Source organism: Ctenocephalides felis, unplaced genomic scaffold (genome assembly GCF_003426905.1).
Source record: "Ctenocephalides felis isolate EL2017-DRISC unplaced genomic scaffold, ASM342690v1 CF-g0.4_SCAFFOLD_03570, whole genome shotgun sequence".
NCBI classification, from domain to species: domain Eukaryota; kingdom Metazoa; phylum Arthropoda; class Insecta; order Siphonaptera; family Pulicidae; genus Ctenocephalides; species Ctenocephalides felis.
The window spans coordinates 14,744,397-14,762,638 of NW_020539724.1; the positions used below are offsets into that span (position 1 = coordinate 14,744,397).

Below are 18,242 nucleotides of genomic sequence, written 5' to 3' on the forward strand. Positions count from 1 at the left end.
ATAGATGTAACACTGAATAGATTATGATATAAATTAAAAATTGCGTTAAATAAAAAATAAATATATATAAAAAACAAATATGATGTCGAATTTTGAAGAATGTGAAAATATTTTTTTGTAGAACAATGAATAGAATCATAAAAAGAAAAGAATAGATTATAAAAAAGTATGAAAAATAAAGAAGTATGCTAAAAATCGACATGGTCAATAAATCAATTTGATGATAATATATTCTGTATAAATATATTAAGTAAGTAATGAGCGTAGCAAAACAATAAAAATTAATAAAAAAATAATATTAAAAACTAATAGTTATTATAGAAAAACATGGTATATTATAGTAAAATATGGTATTTGAATTATATGTTTACAATATGTTTATTTTTTTCTATAGTTTATTCATATTCAACACTTACAATTTACTGAACAAAGCTTCAGACTTATTATGTAATGCTCGAAATTTATGATTATCATTCAAAAAAGTCGTTATAAATTCAGGATAATCGCGAAATAATATAATTTCATGCAAAAGAAATTTAGAAGCGGTCATGCGTTTTATATCATGGTTACTTTTACAAAGAGTTTTACAGAACTCATTTGTAATTTTATCAAGTAATTTTACAACGATTTGGAAATTAACTTCACGTTGAGGAACATCTTCGCCATCAAACTCCACCTATAAATAAAAATATAAAAAATTTACTTTTCTTAAGACAGATTATTGAATTTTTTTCTGAAACTTTAGGCGTACCGAATGTCTAATCCATTGCCAAATTTGTGATCGACAAATCTCAGCAGTTGCTGAATCTTCAACAGCACCATTAGAAAAAAGTGGCCCTTACCTTCAAACCAGTGATAAATAAATAGTAATGATACTTTTATATTAATAAGACCATCAAAGGTGACACCACCCTTTGGTAACAGAAAAAGATCGTTCTCCTTAATGTCTAATATTGATGACCTTGTTTATTTCTCTCTTTTATCCACAACTGAAAATAGATTATTATAGTTTGGAATACATAATTAAAATGTTTTATCGAATTCATCTACCTCATTCATGTAAGGCACTAGTTCTAGATCATAAATTAGAAAACCATCAAAACCTAGATGGATCTCTATCCTTTTCGCCTGTAGAACTTTATCTACAATTTCCTTAGATCTAGAAATAAAAAAGTATTATGGTACCGACTGGTAAGTTGCAGTCAGAAATACTAACATTTTGGATTTTTCATTTTTAACCAGGAGAGCAGCCATTCCTGCAGTAGCTGGTGCTCCTCGCTGGTGACAAGTTTTCAACACAAGTTTCATATAGTTTGCCAGAAATGGTTTGTCCATATTAACATATTTATTCCTATCAGGTATGATAAAGGACTTCTTGAATCCTAAATTATACAATTGTTACCGCCTGTTGAACTCATTTCGTATCATCAAAACTCCTTACCAAATTTAGAAATTATAGAAGCCGAGTAGTCCCATATACCACAATTAAGTCCCAACGAATGTTCTTTGAGTGAATACAAAATTTCATCCATGGCAAAAACTGCACATATATTTTCAATAAGCACACATGCTTTAATAGTTCCTTGTTTGATGTCTAACATTTTCTGAGACCAGATAAATATGTCGTTCCATAAACAAGTCTCGTTAGGACCTTCAATTTTTGATAAGTAAAAATAAGGACCGCATTGCTTCTTAGCTAATCTTTTTCCACAATGATACATCAGCATAGAGAAGTCAAACAAGGAACCAGGAACAATTTTGCCATTTATCTAAAAATATGATTCGACCTTGAAATATGTAAGTTGTTAATAAGTTTGATCTTAATTCTTCTTACTATGCAATGATGTTCATACATATTCCATGCACGTGGTCTTAACATTAAAATTGGACATGATTCTATATCTATAGGTACTCCTGGTAACTTTCCATTTACTGCCATATACACGTTATAAATTCCCTGAATAGTATTTCGCCAAGTTGGGCAATGCCCATCATCAAAATCTACCTGAGAATATAATCCGTTAAACATAAAATATCCTTTGATCCCTTAAAAATTCAATTGATTGATACAATTAATCCATTACCTGGAAATTATTATATAATAATCTTAACTGTAAAGTAAATATTTCCCAAATAATTATTACCTGTACGCCTTGAACCTTGGCATTTAAGGAATCCACAAAATGGATTGTGTTGGATGGAGATACATCTCCCAAATCTACATTTCTGTTGCAAAGTTTCTCAGGTAAAGGATCGATTCGCCAACTCTAAAATAGAAATTATATTTCTTGTTTCTTGGAAGATCTAAGACCAGGTATAATTATGTAAAAACCGAACTGAACACACTGATAAAATTTTTTTATGGAATGAAATCAGAGTTGTGCGATGTTTTACATTTTGCACGATATTTGTTGGACTCTTTTTAGTATTTTTTACCTAACGTAATTATGGTAAGTATTATAAACATTTTTTGTAGATTGATATACCCATATTTAAAAAGAAATACTGTTATTTTATCTGATTATTATCAATGGTTGTCTATGACTATTCACCAGGAGCATGCATAAAAAAAAATGCAAACATTCTGATTCGTTCAAATTTATGGAGGCAAAAGTAAGACTGATTATAGTTGATATAAAATAAATTTAAAAAAAATTGCAATAATGATTGGGTGGTCGACAGTGAGATTACAATGTGAAATAGTTCAATGATATGCCACTCCACATTACAATTGCAATTTTAATTGCAAGAGAAATTATTTTATCATTACTTAAAAACATGGCATGTCAGTGGCTCTGTGTTAAGAGCTTCGGTCTTGCAACCAGATTCCCGAATTTATTACCATTTTTAGACAACCACTGAGTTATCTTCTAATAAAACTAATTTAATGAATTTCCTCAAAACAGTTTATAGAATACAGAAGAATAGTTCTAATTGTTGTTCAAGCAAATTTAAGTTATTATTTATAAGCAAAACGGGCTTTTCCAAAGGTTAGTGGTTAAAGTTCTGACTTTCCAACCAGATGGGTCCGAAATCTTCCACTGCATCCAGTGTTAGTTGATGATACTCTTTACAACTTTTATATTTCCACTAAAGTAAAAATTTAATTTCATAATTTTAAGGTTACTATATGGAAGGTCAGGGCAGCTATGGAACTAATGTGTAGACGACGTTCAAGAGTGCCTGGAATGCCTTAAAAAAGAATTTGGAAGAAAAAAATAGGCCAGTCAAGTTTTGTAACTATCCTTGAACGTCATTGAGATGCAAAGAAAAGAAACAGACAATTGTCAAAAATGTAATGCGAGACAAGCCACATGGAATGGAATTTGGACATATGCAATATAAGAACCTTAGCCACACATGTGGTCCCACTTCCTAATTTCTGTTGAAAACTTATTACTTTGAACACATGTGCACAAGATTTTAGTTCGACAAAAAGCGCAATTGATTCTGTAAATATCACTCCTTGATTAAGTAAATAATTAGTTGCTGATATCAATTATCACAAGTACTGCCAATGATAAGACTTACTTACAATTAGTCTTATGGACATAAGGTGAGACTAATTTTTGGATATATAATATAAAACATCGGCCAAATGTGTCTGACTTAATTTCAGACAAAATTTTATTATTTTGAGCACATGTATAATATTCTAGTTATGCAGCTAATTCAAATCATTATTGATTATGTCAATATCACTCGATAAATAAATAAAACGTTATTTGATTTTCTCAGAGCAAACATCACGAGTACTGCGAATATGATAAGATTTACTTATTTTTTATTGGCAGAAGACCAAAGTACTACTTGATGAAAGTATATAAGTAGAGAAATATTGGAAAATCACAGCAGTTGGAGTTCTGCTGGCAAAGGCACAGGTCAGAAAATCTTTGGAGTAATTGCTTTAAAATATTGTATTATATTAGAATTGAGATACAAAAAAATTATAATTATCTATATAACTGTAATGTCTGGCATATGCATTTATATTAAGGGACCAATGTTATAGCAAGGCTATTTTATGAAGAACTTTCCATACATATTCGCTTTAAATATTGACAAAGGCTATGCGGTTGCTGTGCAGTCAGGCGATTTTCTCAGGTTGTCAGATAGAAAACCTAGAAACCGCACAAATGTAAAAAAAAAACAAAGTTAGATAACAGGATCTTTCTGACTCAGGTTCATAACATACGAGTAACGTTGCTGTTTACGTGTAAAACGCCTGAATGCGCAGCAAAAACATGACATTTTGACAGTATTCAGTATGATTCAGTAGCATAATGTATATCATATTACGTAACATGGCCTTGCCATAACATTTGTCTGTTATACGGCAGAATCGGTCCCTTAGGGTTTGTAATTGTTTTTTTTCAATTTTATTGCATAGGATTTTCATGTTACATACCATAATTTAGATCTTTGGAAAAAATTGATAGATGAATTGAATGTCTCTATCTATGATTCCCTAATTATGTTTGTAACTGCAATGTTGCTTTTCAAATGTTAACCCTTTCCACTCGGATGGCGACAAAATACATATTAATCTCGCAATTCGCAAGTGTTGCAAGGATTGATATTTATTTTGCATCGTTATAAAGAACTTCAAGCAATAATGTGAGAAACTTGACAACAGCGCCTTGACGTGGTCAATTTTTTGCTACTATGTTCACACAAGTGCTTCAAGCGCAGTTGCCAGATTTAACATATTTTAGCTGGGCAGTGTATCACTTTTGTTAGCAATATTGGAATTGTGTGGATTAATTGTTTTCTTTTGATTTGTTAACATTTGTTGCATGTTGTTGTGAGCAAGAACTGAAAACAAACAAGGATATTTTTGTAAAAATTTGTTCATTATCGGTGTTTTGAAGTTCTGGTATGTCGTACTAATAGTGTTTATGCAAGAACGCAGTAAATAACATTCAAATAATTATAACAGTTGATTGGTTTATATTAGCACATTTGATGAAAGAAGTGCAATCCATCAGTATGTACACATTCCTTGATTTTCTAATAAACAAAATTTGTAAACAAGATGAAAGGATTGTTGAATAATCAATTCGACAGTAAATGTGATTTCATAGACGTTGGTCAAAGTGAAAAACTTGACATATTGGGTGGGTAAGAAAATTGATTGTTTTCAAGATGATATTTTTCTAAATTTCCAAATTTTTCCTTTTTTCAGAACAATAAAATTCAGGATTTAGCATGCAATTTCTAGTAAATCTTCTAAGTTATATCTAGTCAACTATATAATATAAAGTGTATCTATATTATTTGCAACTAAATGAAATATGAATAGCAACTAGTAAAATAAGAATGTATAGTATCATATAACGCCACGTTGTCAAAGTGCTCGGGTATAAACACATATTTCTAGGAAGTCATATAATAAGATAATATTGTTTATATTATCACTTTTTAGAAACAGTTATCAGTTCTTTAGGTTTTCTATGTTCTAAGCACTTAAGTCTAAGAAGTGCTCTAAATCCAAAAAAGCACAAATGCCTTAGTTAAATGCTCAAAAAGAAAATTCAGTTTTTCAAAAAATTACAAATTTTAGGTACGAGAAGTTTTGGCGTTTTTAGTTTTCGGTGAGAAAAGTTCTAGCAATTTGCCTTAAAACACCACTAATTTCAATATTTAATTATCGCATTATTTTGTTTAATATTTTCTTAAATATATTATGTAATATTTTTATTTGATAAATCTGTACCAGAGGATGATATACAGTTGCCGATTTTTCCGCTATGAAATAAGATACGACGTTAAATTTAGTAATGAGAATTGTCTCTTAGGAAGTTTCTCACAAGTAATCGGTAATTCATACCGATGATTAAATTTCGTATACCCGACACATATAAATATATAAATATATATTTTATGTACATTTTTAATTTTCTAGATATTTTTTTTATTATCTCTTTTATTTACAACTGTCCAGTAAAGGACATTCAATAAATTTGATGAATTTACAATAGTCGGCCGAAAAGGGACTTTGTATATTACAAGGGCATGTAATGTTGGAAAAAACAACTCAGTAGTTACTCAGTAGTCATTTTCTGGATATTATCACTTTTTCAAAAAAACTAAACTATTAATTTAAAAATGTAATACTTCATCAAACATTAATAAAATATGCTTTGTACACAAAACACACTTTTAATTTCTCACCGACAACTGATTGAAAGAAAATTGTTTGTAAAATCAATTTTCATAAAGATTATTCTACAAACACTAAACTTCAAAATAGGTATAAAGTAATCAAAAAAAAAAAAACAATTCAAATTTTAATTTCACAATCAAACAAGATTAACATCACAAGCACACACTATAAAAACACTAATTGTAAGAAAAATCTAGTAAAATGGATACATGATTTCTGGTTGTTCAATATAAAATCAATCAGAGTATCATTTATATTTTTAGGTGAATTTATGAATTAATTTATAGTGAGTGTGTTTTTGAATGTTTTTTCTTTGTAAAAAGTAAAAAGGGTATTATTTCAGATTTTGAATATATAAAGTGTAAAATGTATGAAGAATTTTTTGGTTTGTTTTTAAAAATTCAAGAAGGACATCCCATTTCCCCAATACTTACAAATTATGTAATAAAAAATTATTAAAATTAAATAATTATTGAATGAAAAATTAAATATATTATATTTTTATATTTCAATTATTTCATTATTATAATAGAATAAACTGCTAGTTGACTGATTTAACTATTGAGTCACTTCAAAATTAATAAAATTATAGAAAACGATATTTGATAAGAAAAATCAAGTAATAAATTGGAAATTGACCCTAAGAGTCAAAAACCAAAATAATAAAAAAGTGAGCAATAAAATATGAGGTTGAATATTGAGTGATATTTCACTATTTTGTTTATTGATACAGAAAAAATTTAAATGAATAAAACAAGATTTTGCAAATCTTCTATTTAAGAAAAATGACCTGTGTTTTTTTTTTTAAAATATAATGTAATTAATAAAGTTTGTTTTAGTTTGTTTTAAATGAGTTTGTTCAAAAATGTTTCATTATAGTTTTATATTTCAATATTATTTAAATTATAAATATTATGTTGTTATTTTGTTTATTAGTTGTTTTCTATTATTAACTTCCCGTAGGGTAAGTTATAGTAATCGCAAAAAATCGAAAATGAAAATTTTTATATATCTTTACGTTTCAGAGGTTTCTGAATATTTTGGCATACTTTATAATTAAAAAAAATGGATGTATGTGTGTGCATGTGTGTATATGTGTGTGTATGTGAATGTGTGTGTGCGGATACAAATTTTTGTCGACGATTTCAGGAGCTCCAATCAACCGATTTAAATAATTCAAAAAACATACGATTCGTATTGATAAGAAGACGTGCTGATTAGTTTTTGGCGAAAGCAGGTCTAGCCGTTCCGAAGATACGGGGCAAAAAGTGCCAAACACGGTAATTCAGTTTTTAAGAAAACGGATCACCGATTTTATTAATTCAAAAAACATTTTACTTGTATTGACAAGATGAAGAACTGATTGGAAAGGCAGGTCTAGCAATTGTGGACTCTCAATAAAAATAAGTTAAAAAGAAATGCCATTTGGCGGTCAAAAATGTTCATTGGACATATGCACATCAAATTATCAGATATTTTCTAGAGATTTTAGTAATGTTTACAAATTTTGTGTAAATTTTTTTGGGTTTTGTACCAAGATTTTTAATTACGGTACGGGAAGTTCCAACAATTTGCCTTAAGGCACGATGCCATGCGTCCTACTAGTTTTGGTTTAGTGTCGAAACATATAAATAATTGTCTATATATAAAGCTATCCGAGAATTAGAAATGCAGAACATTATTTAAAATAAAAATATCATTTACTACCTAATCAATATTACTCTATGAATGAATTTTTATGTTAATCATGTGATTATATAATAGTTTATTTATAATTTATATGATGAATAGTGTTAGACATGTGTGTGTATTATATATGTTATTTTTATGATATAGTGCTAGAATGTGTCACAAATTATATCATTTTAAAATAATAAATAATATATCTACTTCAATAGTTTACATTATTTTTTCCATACCTTATCATCACGTTCCTTACTCGTATAAAATTTGGGCATCCATCCTTGAGAAATCTTTGATCTCATTTCCAATCGCTTCGCATACAACTTTAACAAAATTATAAAATTAAACATTATTTTAAAAGAATCATAGTAATATTTTTAATGCATCTTATACTAACCTCTTCAATTCTATGATCGAATTGTGCAATGATATCCGCCAGAAATTGCAGGGCATCTTTAGTAAAAATGCAATCATATTGGCGTCTTAAGTCCCTTGGGCAAGGATATAGTGTGACACCAGAAACGTCTAAAAACATCTGCAAGAATTGTAAAAAAAACTTTAAAAAATTATGTACAAAGGTATTTTTTCAAAAATGATTTGATTATTCTTATAGATAGAATTTGTTTATAAAGATACCAATACGTACACCTGCCAAAGTTATAAATCCATAATAAGATAATGAGGAATAAGAAAAGCTTTCTGCAAAATGATTTACAGTTACAGATTAAAATTTTTGAAATATATATAATTATGTACACGGTTTTCTACCCTATGGGTATTCTACATTTTTTTTGTATATAGAAAATAATTCAGATTATATTTCTAATTCTGATTATAGTTCTAATATACTTTAAACAAATAATTTCAACTTTGCAATTCAGTTTATATAATTCTTATAAATATTAGACAATGTTACAATATTTATAATAATCTACTTGAAAACATCCAGTATTCCTCGAACATTTCGTTACGGTACGGGAAGTTCCAGCAATTTGCCTTAAGGCACGATGCCATACTTATTGAATGAATTTGAATATAATATAATTAAAGTAATTACTAATGAAATTACAAAAACTGGCAATGTACTATAGAAGTATTATAGAACACATATATAAATAAGTCGGGAACGAAAAAATTTCATATATGAGAATATATGTGTTTTGTGGTGCAGCGGTAAGTGCCTCGGCCTTGCAACCACATTGTTTCAAGATCCAAGTACAAATTTGTAATGGTATGCGTGTCCACTTGAAAATATAGACCCAAATATATTTCGAAGTAATAATACCCTTCTGGGGCATTGCTGCAATATATCACATCACACTTTTGAAGCAAGTATGTAAAGCAGTGGTTTCCAATCTTTAAAATTGTTGCATTTTTAACTTCTTTATCGATCTTATTTCCTAAATGCTCAATTGATATTACAATTTATTTGAAAGGCTACAAAATAATAAACAAAAATATGTAAAATTTTATTCTAACGTAATAGAGAACTACATGTTGGCAATCTCTTGAAGTAAAAATTTTGTCATATAGAAAAAGTTTAGTATACAATGTCCCTTTTCGGCCAACTATTGTAAATTCATCAAAAATTATTAAATGTCCATAACTGGACAGTTGTAAATAAAAGATATAATAATAAAAAAAAATAGAAAAAGGACATCCATTGAGTTGTGATAAAGCCACATATTAGAAAATACATTAGAACAGCTCATAGAACACTGAGAATAGTTTTGATATTACAGACATGAATATTTACAAAAATAAATTTATAAGAACCATAAAAATTAATAATTGTAAAATATTAGAACCACTGGACTGAAAGGAATTGGAAGAAGAAGAATGCAGACGAATGACGACTTACGCGAGAAGAGAAAATACAGGGAACTGAAATCCGACGCGCAGGATCAGGAAGCATGGAGGCATGAAAAGGAAAATATTTTTTTTATTTTATTCTTTTTTTATTATTTTTATTTTAATTTTGCTAACTATTAATCTACTTTGGTTTTTTTATGGAAAGGAAAATATATAAAAAAAAATGTGTAAAAAGGGGGATAGTGGTAATGGGAATGATAGGCAACGAATGATAAGGAAATCATTTATTTGCACACCATGGACCTACCTTCGGACAGACTACTATTTGTTATCAGTAACACGTATATTAGAAAGAGCTTTATAGCTTCAATAAATATATAAAAAATAGCATTCTTGTTATAAACTAAATACAACATTCTTGTAAACACCATAACGCATTATAATTCTAGGTACATTATATTCTCAAAAATAAAATTTTAAGTAATTCGCAACTGGTGTACATATGGCTTGTCTTTGTCCACCACGTGGCGCAAGAAAAGGGCATTTACCACTTCATACACATAAAAAAATATGATCCCACATGTTGCCAAAGTCCTCAAATTACATTTCGTTTTGGGTCCATTATTTTTGACCATTGAAATGGTCAAGTTTATTGGAAAAAGCATATGATTTATAGCTCCAGTAAAAAAAAAACGGATTGTTGTGAAAATGAATCTGAATTACACAAGTTGTTGAACAAAATATTTGAAAACATAAAATTTTTATATGAATTGCCAAAATGTATAAATGTTGATAAGATAAAAATATTGGTAATTACCATACTTTTATCGTAATCGTAAGTAAGAAAATATAATTTGAAATAAAATATACTCCTACTTTGTATGCATTTACTTCATATATATGTACGTAGAGCCACATTCCCACATTGAAGATGTATTATATGTATGTAACTGAATTAAAATTTAAGATTTAAGTAAGAAATTGCAATGATGATGAATATAATAATTTGTTAACAGAAATATTCAAAAATACATCTTTTTTTACTATTTATAACTAAGAAATTATAGCTCATTCGCTCATTGCCATTCTATATATGCTGGTTTTAATTTATTTTTTGTTTTTTTAAAATTGGTTAGATAAATTGTACAATTATTATATTGTTTTCGCCAGTAATTCATGTATGTGCTATAAAATTTGCATAATAGATGTATTTTACAAAAATCCCATTTTATTTGATATATGTAGATACGTAATTGTTATTTTTTTTATTATCTTTTTTATTTACAACTGTCCAGTAAAGGACATTCAATAAATTTGATGAATTTACAATAGTCGGCCGAAAAGGGACATTGTATACTACAAGGGCATGTTGGAAAAAACAACTCAGTAGTTGTTTTTCCATTCGATATAAAATTCACAATATTTTATTGATAATTGTATAATTTTAACTATTAACATCGTAAATAATTTCTTATAAATAATGATTAAGTTATTTACATTGTTAATGAATAAAATTCTAAATTCTGCAGAGAAACAAAATTGACAGATTTCTTTACATATAAAGAAAACTGAAAAATGTATACATTATAAAGATTTTATCTGATCTAAAGTTTTAACAATCAAAATCAATTGATTGTTGTTACAAAAGATTATTAAAGAATGCGTATGCCAAACAATTGACCAAAGAAGTACATTTATCAAAACTTTTATATAATAAAATAATTCAATACTCCATCAGACATACAATAAATGGATTATTAGATATATCGCCTTGTTTGAATATTACTTATATTTATGAAACATTTAATATAATAATGAATTCAATTCGATCGATGCACGTGGGTGCAAAATAATATGAATTTTCAAAGTGTCCCAGAACACAACGTCTAGTATAGTATAGATCGTAACCGTACTGAGGAAAAAATTAAGAATTTTTTATGAGCTTTGGAAATTATGAGCTTTTAAGTGCAACCTAATGCTTTGGTGAAATTGTTCTGTGTTATTGTTAATCTTCATTAATTGTGTTCATTTCAACTTTGGATCAGTCAAAAATAATAAAACAATTGCGTTAAGTATTCAAGAATTAAAACTTTCTCTTGAACTATGAATTTAAATTTTTATCTATCAGTCGACTTTGAGAGGCTCCCCTTTAAAAAAAGCACTGAAGAGTGTTGGCAAGTTTTATCAAGTTTTAATTGACCGACAAAATTTGGCAAGTTTTATCAAGTTTTATCTGACCGACGGAGGGTTAATCACATTATTATTTCCCTATATATATATATATATATATATATATATATATATATACTAGCTGACCCGGCAAACGTTGTTTTGCTAAATAAGGTATATTCTAAACCATTTCTATAGAATCAAAAATATTAATACTTTAAGTGTATAAGGATGTGTTGTTTGAATGCTATATACAATGAGGTATTATAGAAACAATAAAACCCATTAGTTTGTCTATATTTTGTCAATATGCAAGTTTTATACACTTTCTATAGAAAACATCGTATAATCCAATCCGAGTCTTTTTTGGTCTTTCGGCTTAATAATCACGTTTCAAGTTTTTCAGATTCTTTTTGGATTCTGGATTTTGTGTATAATTGTAAATAATACTACTGAGCTTATACAAAATTTTCAAATTTTTGTGAGAAGAGATAGAAATGAATTAAGTATTTCTTCTTTGACCTGCTTTTTGAAAAGTTTCAAGTAAAATTCGATGAATTAAAGTAAATTTAATAAAAAGTATATATGTAGAGCAGGGCGAGGCACAAAGGTCCAATTTGACTTTGAGCAAATATAAACTATATTGTGAAAACCATAACAATTATATCACAACAAATAACACATATCAAACAAACAATTATCTGACTACGTTTTATTATTATTATGAAGTCAATTATGTCTTCACTTGGACTTTACTTTGAATGTATAATACAAAAATAAATTAAATGAAAAAAAAATTGATATCGCCTAAATAAGGGGTCCATGACAAAGTTAAAAGTTGGCGCATTTAATCAGGATTGTAAAATACTTGATAATTTTATTATTGAAAATTTTAATTAACATAAAAAAATACCTAAGTTATTAAAAATTATATTTGATTTTTTTCATAAAGTACTTGTTGACTGATCCACGAGTATCAAGTGCTCCTTGAAGTAGATGCTAATTAACTCATCAACTAAAGATTTATAAAATCCACCTACTAAATTTAAGGTATGATATATTAAGTATATTTAATTATTGTAAATATATTTTTTTCAATTCATACTTAAATTTAGCATATTCTTATCTCAATTATATTTACTTCTTAATATGTACATTGAATCCAAAATCAGATTTGAATTTTTCAATGAAATAAAAATAAAATTTAAATTGCTAACTCCAAATTTTTGTGTTCAACTAGATCACATAAAAGAAAGACTCCCAAATTTTTTGCACCCAAAAGCATGCGCTAAATTAATGAAATCGTCCAAATTTTGATTTCCAAAATATAATTGAAAAAAAATGCATATATTCTAATAAAAAATAATTTAAATTATATTTTCATAATAACTTCTACAACTAATGGAAAAAAATGTATACTTGTTCATGTGACATTAATTGTACACAATACGTAAGAGTTATTATTGACGTCGTTGTTTACATTATTTATTTATATACTTATGAATGAATACAATTGCAAAACTAAAAAAAATATTTTTAGTAAAATCAGTAGTACATGTTCAATAATGATATCTATTCAAAGAGCAATTGGCAACTGTTTTATAAGCATGACAAATATATTCGATTATATTCGTCAATCATAATAAATAACAGGTTAATAAAACATATCGTAGTTAAAAACTGTAATTTTAAAAATTATTTAAAAAAAAATAATTATTTTTATTTATAGAAACAGAAACAAATGTTAGAAATGTAAAATACACTTAGGGTAAAAAACTATGTATATATATTATAATATATTATTATATTACAATATATTGTATCATATCTGTGAAAAAAACTGTAGAAACAACTAAATTTTATTTGGCATATTTTGAGAAATTTTAGGTTTAGCTAATTGTATCATATCCTCTTCAAAATAAATTGTAGCACAAATTGTGTTCACAATACTTTTGAAAATAATGCAGGAAAGTGTATTAAAACTAAATAGACCCCTTTAAAACTTCTATTGAAAAATCATTGAATTTTTTTTTGGAAGGTATGCACTTTTTGTATTATTTATTCTATTGGTGGCACCGTTAACCATAAACAAACACTAATAATTTATATTTATGTAAACCACTATTCGTCAAAGAAACGCATACGCAACTTATACTATACAACTTTTAATATTTATTACCACTTACAATAAAATATATTATTTGTCACAAAACTATTTAAAAATCTGTCAATTGTATTAGCATTATACAAGTACAAGTAGCCTATTCAATTCAGTATGTTGTACTGATAATTTCCATCAAGATGTTTTGTAACATAATGACCTTTGTATTATTTATTATTGTATCGGAATGAACGCAGTGCCGCTGCGAAAAATAAATATGTAGGATGATGTCAATTAAAATATTTCAATAATTAGAGAGAACAAATATTTTTATTATTATCTTGCATATTAAAGTTATAATGTTAGCCATAATTTTATTTTTATTTAATTTAATTGTAATAAATAAATAATAATATAAATAAATAAATAAAAAAAAATATTTACATGCATAAAATTATTGCAAAAGCAATGATCATTATTGGGAATACAGGTAAGCTAATCAGGAGTATTTGTACGAAACCTTTTTTTAACTTCCTGAAGAAGAAGTTTATGTTTTCATAAAAAAATCCGATTTGCTAATTTTATGTTTTCTCGACATTTCAGGCCATTCTGAATCGAATGAGACCAAATTGGGAAAATGTTTGAGTGTTTAATATCAAAAATTCATCAAAGTTTGAAAAAATATTGTAGTCAAAATTTGTGTCCAAAGTTGGTTATTGAAGTGATTCTCTAAGTATCAATTTAATATTTATCAGATTTTTTTTTGTCAATCAAAACTTTATTCAAGTTTTATAATACAAAATTGTTGAGTATACATAAGACAAATAGCTCATAGAGTTGTCATGTATTCTGATTGCTATTGAAAATAATTAAAAAAAAAAAAAAAAAAGTTGCTTTTGAGGTATGATAAGTCAAAACATTTCTTGTCAAACATTGCCAATTCATTAAAATTTTGAATAATAAGCTACAATTTTATTAGGACATAAGCACGTGTCTATGCACTATATTTAATATAATTAAAGATTTTAAAGTTTAAGAGAAAATTTAATTGGTTTTGAAGTTAATTGAGCCACAATATTTTAAAATTTAAATACAGCCCGTGAGTAAAAAAAATTGCTCACTCTTGAAATAAATCTAAGCAGTGATAAGACAGTCCAGAATTTACAATTGGTTATTTTCAAAGTAATTTTAGAAAACAAAAATTGCTTATTCTTGGAATAAATCTAAGCAGTGGTTAGACGGTCCAAAATATACCATTACTTATTTTCAAAGTATTTTTATAAAAAAAGTTGCTTATTCTTGGAATAAATCTAAGCAGTGGTAAGACAGTCCAAAATATACTATTAGTTATTTTCAAAGTATTTTTATAAAAAAAAGTTGCTTATTCTTGGAATAAATCTAAGCAGTAATAAGACTGATCAAAATTTACTATTAGTCCTTTCAAAGTATTTTATACTTTTATTTTATATAATTGATTTTTTTCTAAATACGAAAAAACTACTTAGAAATTCAAAACACAAAATTTCATAAAAAATACATACATATAAAAAAAATATACTTTTTCTGCGAAATGATTGGAAGCAACCAGCTATGCCTTAAGTAAATTGCTTTAAACTTTAAAAAATTGTAGAAAATTATCAAAAATTCATTTATAATAAATGAGAACATATATGTCATATGTTCTTCAATGATCACAAAATCATACAAAACAAATTGCGTAACATTAGTCTTTCTTCGTTCTAAAAATTATACACAATATCATGTTTACAATGCAGGTACATTTTCGGCAAAATGAATGTCGAGTTGCTGCTAGAAGTTGGAAGTTGATATGATATCAAGTAACTAATTAGCTTAAGACTAATTAATTTAAAGTGAATAAAATAGTAGTGCATGGCATCGTGCCTTAAGGCAAATTGTTGGAACTTCCCGTACCAAAAATAAAAATTAAAAAAAAATCAATTTTCTGCTGGAACTCTGATAAAAATCGATTTGAAAACTGAAAAATCGAGAAAATTGACCTTTTTGAAATATTTGATTGTTCTTATACTTTGAAGTATTTTGAAAATTGTGAACTTTTGATCTAATGCTTTATATAATAATGTAACTTTATTAACTTTGCTAATCAACTGCACCTATATGCTTATGACATCTACGATGTATGTGCTAAAAACATTCTAATTATTCCAAATTTTAATGATTTTTTTTAATTAAATCAATTCACATTTTAGGATATCATAAACTCGATCGCTATGCAAAGTTTCACAAAAATATTTATTTGTGGAAAAATCCATTCCGAAGATGTACAATAGTAATGCTAAATTAGAATACTTTTATATAATTTTTATAAAAAAATGTTTAAGTAAAATTAAAATATAATAAAATTTATTTCAAAAGTCTGTTTTATTTCATTCGTAACATCACATGGTCAAATTATACAAAATTTATTCTAATAATGTTACAACTCAACTTTTATTGATCATTTTCTCATAAATTGCCCGATCGTCTGACCTGATCATCAAGTGGAGCACCTTAGAGTCCAATAATGGCACCATTGTAACAAGTTGGCTCGGATCTTCCTTCAAAGCAAAATATTTTTACATAGAATTATATTTGATAAACTATTATTTTTTTAAAACAATATCGTTTATTAGTTTGACACACTCAATATTAAATTTGCACTGATGACCACATAAAATTGTAAGTCCGAACGAACGTATGGCAGAGTTTCAACATTATTTGATTATTATATAACTTGTAACAGACTTGAAGATTTTTTGCCCACAACTCAGTAAAATTAAAAGTATAATATATGTAGTAATGACAATTTCTTAAAAAGTTATGAATTTAGAAGGAGCAGTATATATGTGGTTCTTCTATTACAAGATAAATCGAATAAAAATATAATCATATAACATTTTTAGCAACTCAAAATTCACTTTTTAGAAAACTAAAATTTCCAATTGAAACGCGTCTTTAATGTTATATATCTAACTAATGCCAAATTGGAAGTTTCACTTCAATAAACAAAACACTCTTGCTCTCCGATTAAATGACAAATGTGTGTTTAACACAAGTTTTTGTAAGTCAAATTAGAGGTAACTTTATTAATATATTTATTTTGTTATTTAAATAACCTTTTGATACATGCGTAAATATTTTTAACAAGACACACGTCGGACTGTAAGTTCTCACCGCAAAATTCCTAAAATTTTCAACATATAAATGAGATACATATATGGATAATTTTATAAAAAGTGCATTATTTGCAATCTATATTTGATCTACAGCATTCCAAAAAAACTGAACCCTTAAGAGTGCAATATTCGGCATTTTGAAGAGGACGCAATAGTAATGACGGCAAAATTTGTTGTTGGCGCGTGCATGTAACGAAAGGTTAAATAAATGCTTGGAATAAAACAAATATATGCTATCTAAATGATATATACTCACAATTATTCTCTGAACTCGAACAAAAAAATGAAATAATTAACTCACTCACTAAACTAATTATAAAAATACAAAAATTAACTCACTAAAACTTTCCCGGTTACTTAGGCATCTCTCGGCCACGCAGCATTATGACCCGGGCGTGTATTGACGCCCGGGTCAAGCGCCATGTAGTGCCTACCAGATGTAAGCACCAAATGAAAGAAGAATTGCAATCATTGGAATAATATCGACATCCATAGATCAACAATGCGTTATTGTTAAGATAGGAACTTGTAAACAAACCATTTCAAGTTGTATCAAAATATCGATTATATACCGATAAACAATTGCCCTCCGGTGGTGTATTGGTTTTTTATTTCCTATCTACAATATTTTTTGAATGCACTTTGGATACAGAGTTGAGGGTGTCTTGTAACCTTGGCGCGCAAATGATTGTGTATGAATGAATATTATGTAAATATCGTAAATTTAATCATGATTTGATGTACCTACGACTTTGTTCACGCAGAATTTAACAAAAATATTAAGATTTTTTGCATTTTTGTGCTAAATGCTATTGCTATGAACAATATTTGCTGTATAATTAATTTCTTAGAATGAATCAACAACCATTTTGGCTTTTCTGGTATTTTCAAAAAGTTGACTTTCTTTCAATCATTTCTAATCATTTGAGAAATAAAAATCTAAATTATAATTATTTATTTTAAGAGGAAATATGTATAATGTTACTAATTAAATGAAGTAATCTGTAAGAAATTACTGGCAGGATTGCGTCTATCACGTACTTAGTCCTTGATATTGTAACTATCTAGATTAATGGTAACATTTTTTACACAACTAGAAAAGTTATGCAGACTGCCA

At 27.2% G+C, this 18,242-nt stretch overlaps 1 protein-coding gene across 1 annotated transcript; it reads right to left on the reverse strand.

The window, feature by feature from the left end:
• Window positions 1-412: 412 nt before the first annotated feature.
• LOC113383427 (malate synthase-like) lies at window positions 413-17,559 on the reverse strand. Its single transcript, XM_026621694.1, is given in 12 exon segments — window positions 413-676; window positions 752-825; window positions 828-936; window positions 991-1,159; window positions 1,217-1,382; window positions 1,442-1,769; window positions 1,835-2,005; window positions 2,145-2,267; window positions 8,086-8,172; window positions 8,247-8,384; window positions 16,399-16,507; window positions 17,382-17,559. Coding segments are annotated over 10 exon segments (1,629 nt in total). The 5' UTR covers window positions 16,399-16,507; window positions 17,382-17,559.
• Between the last annotated feature and the right edge of the window lie 683 nt (window positions 17,560-18,242).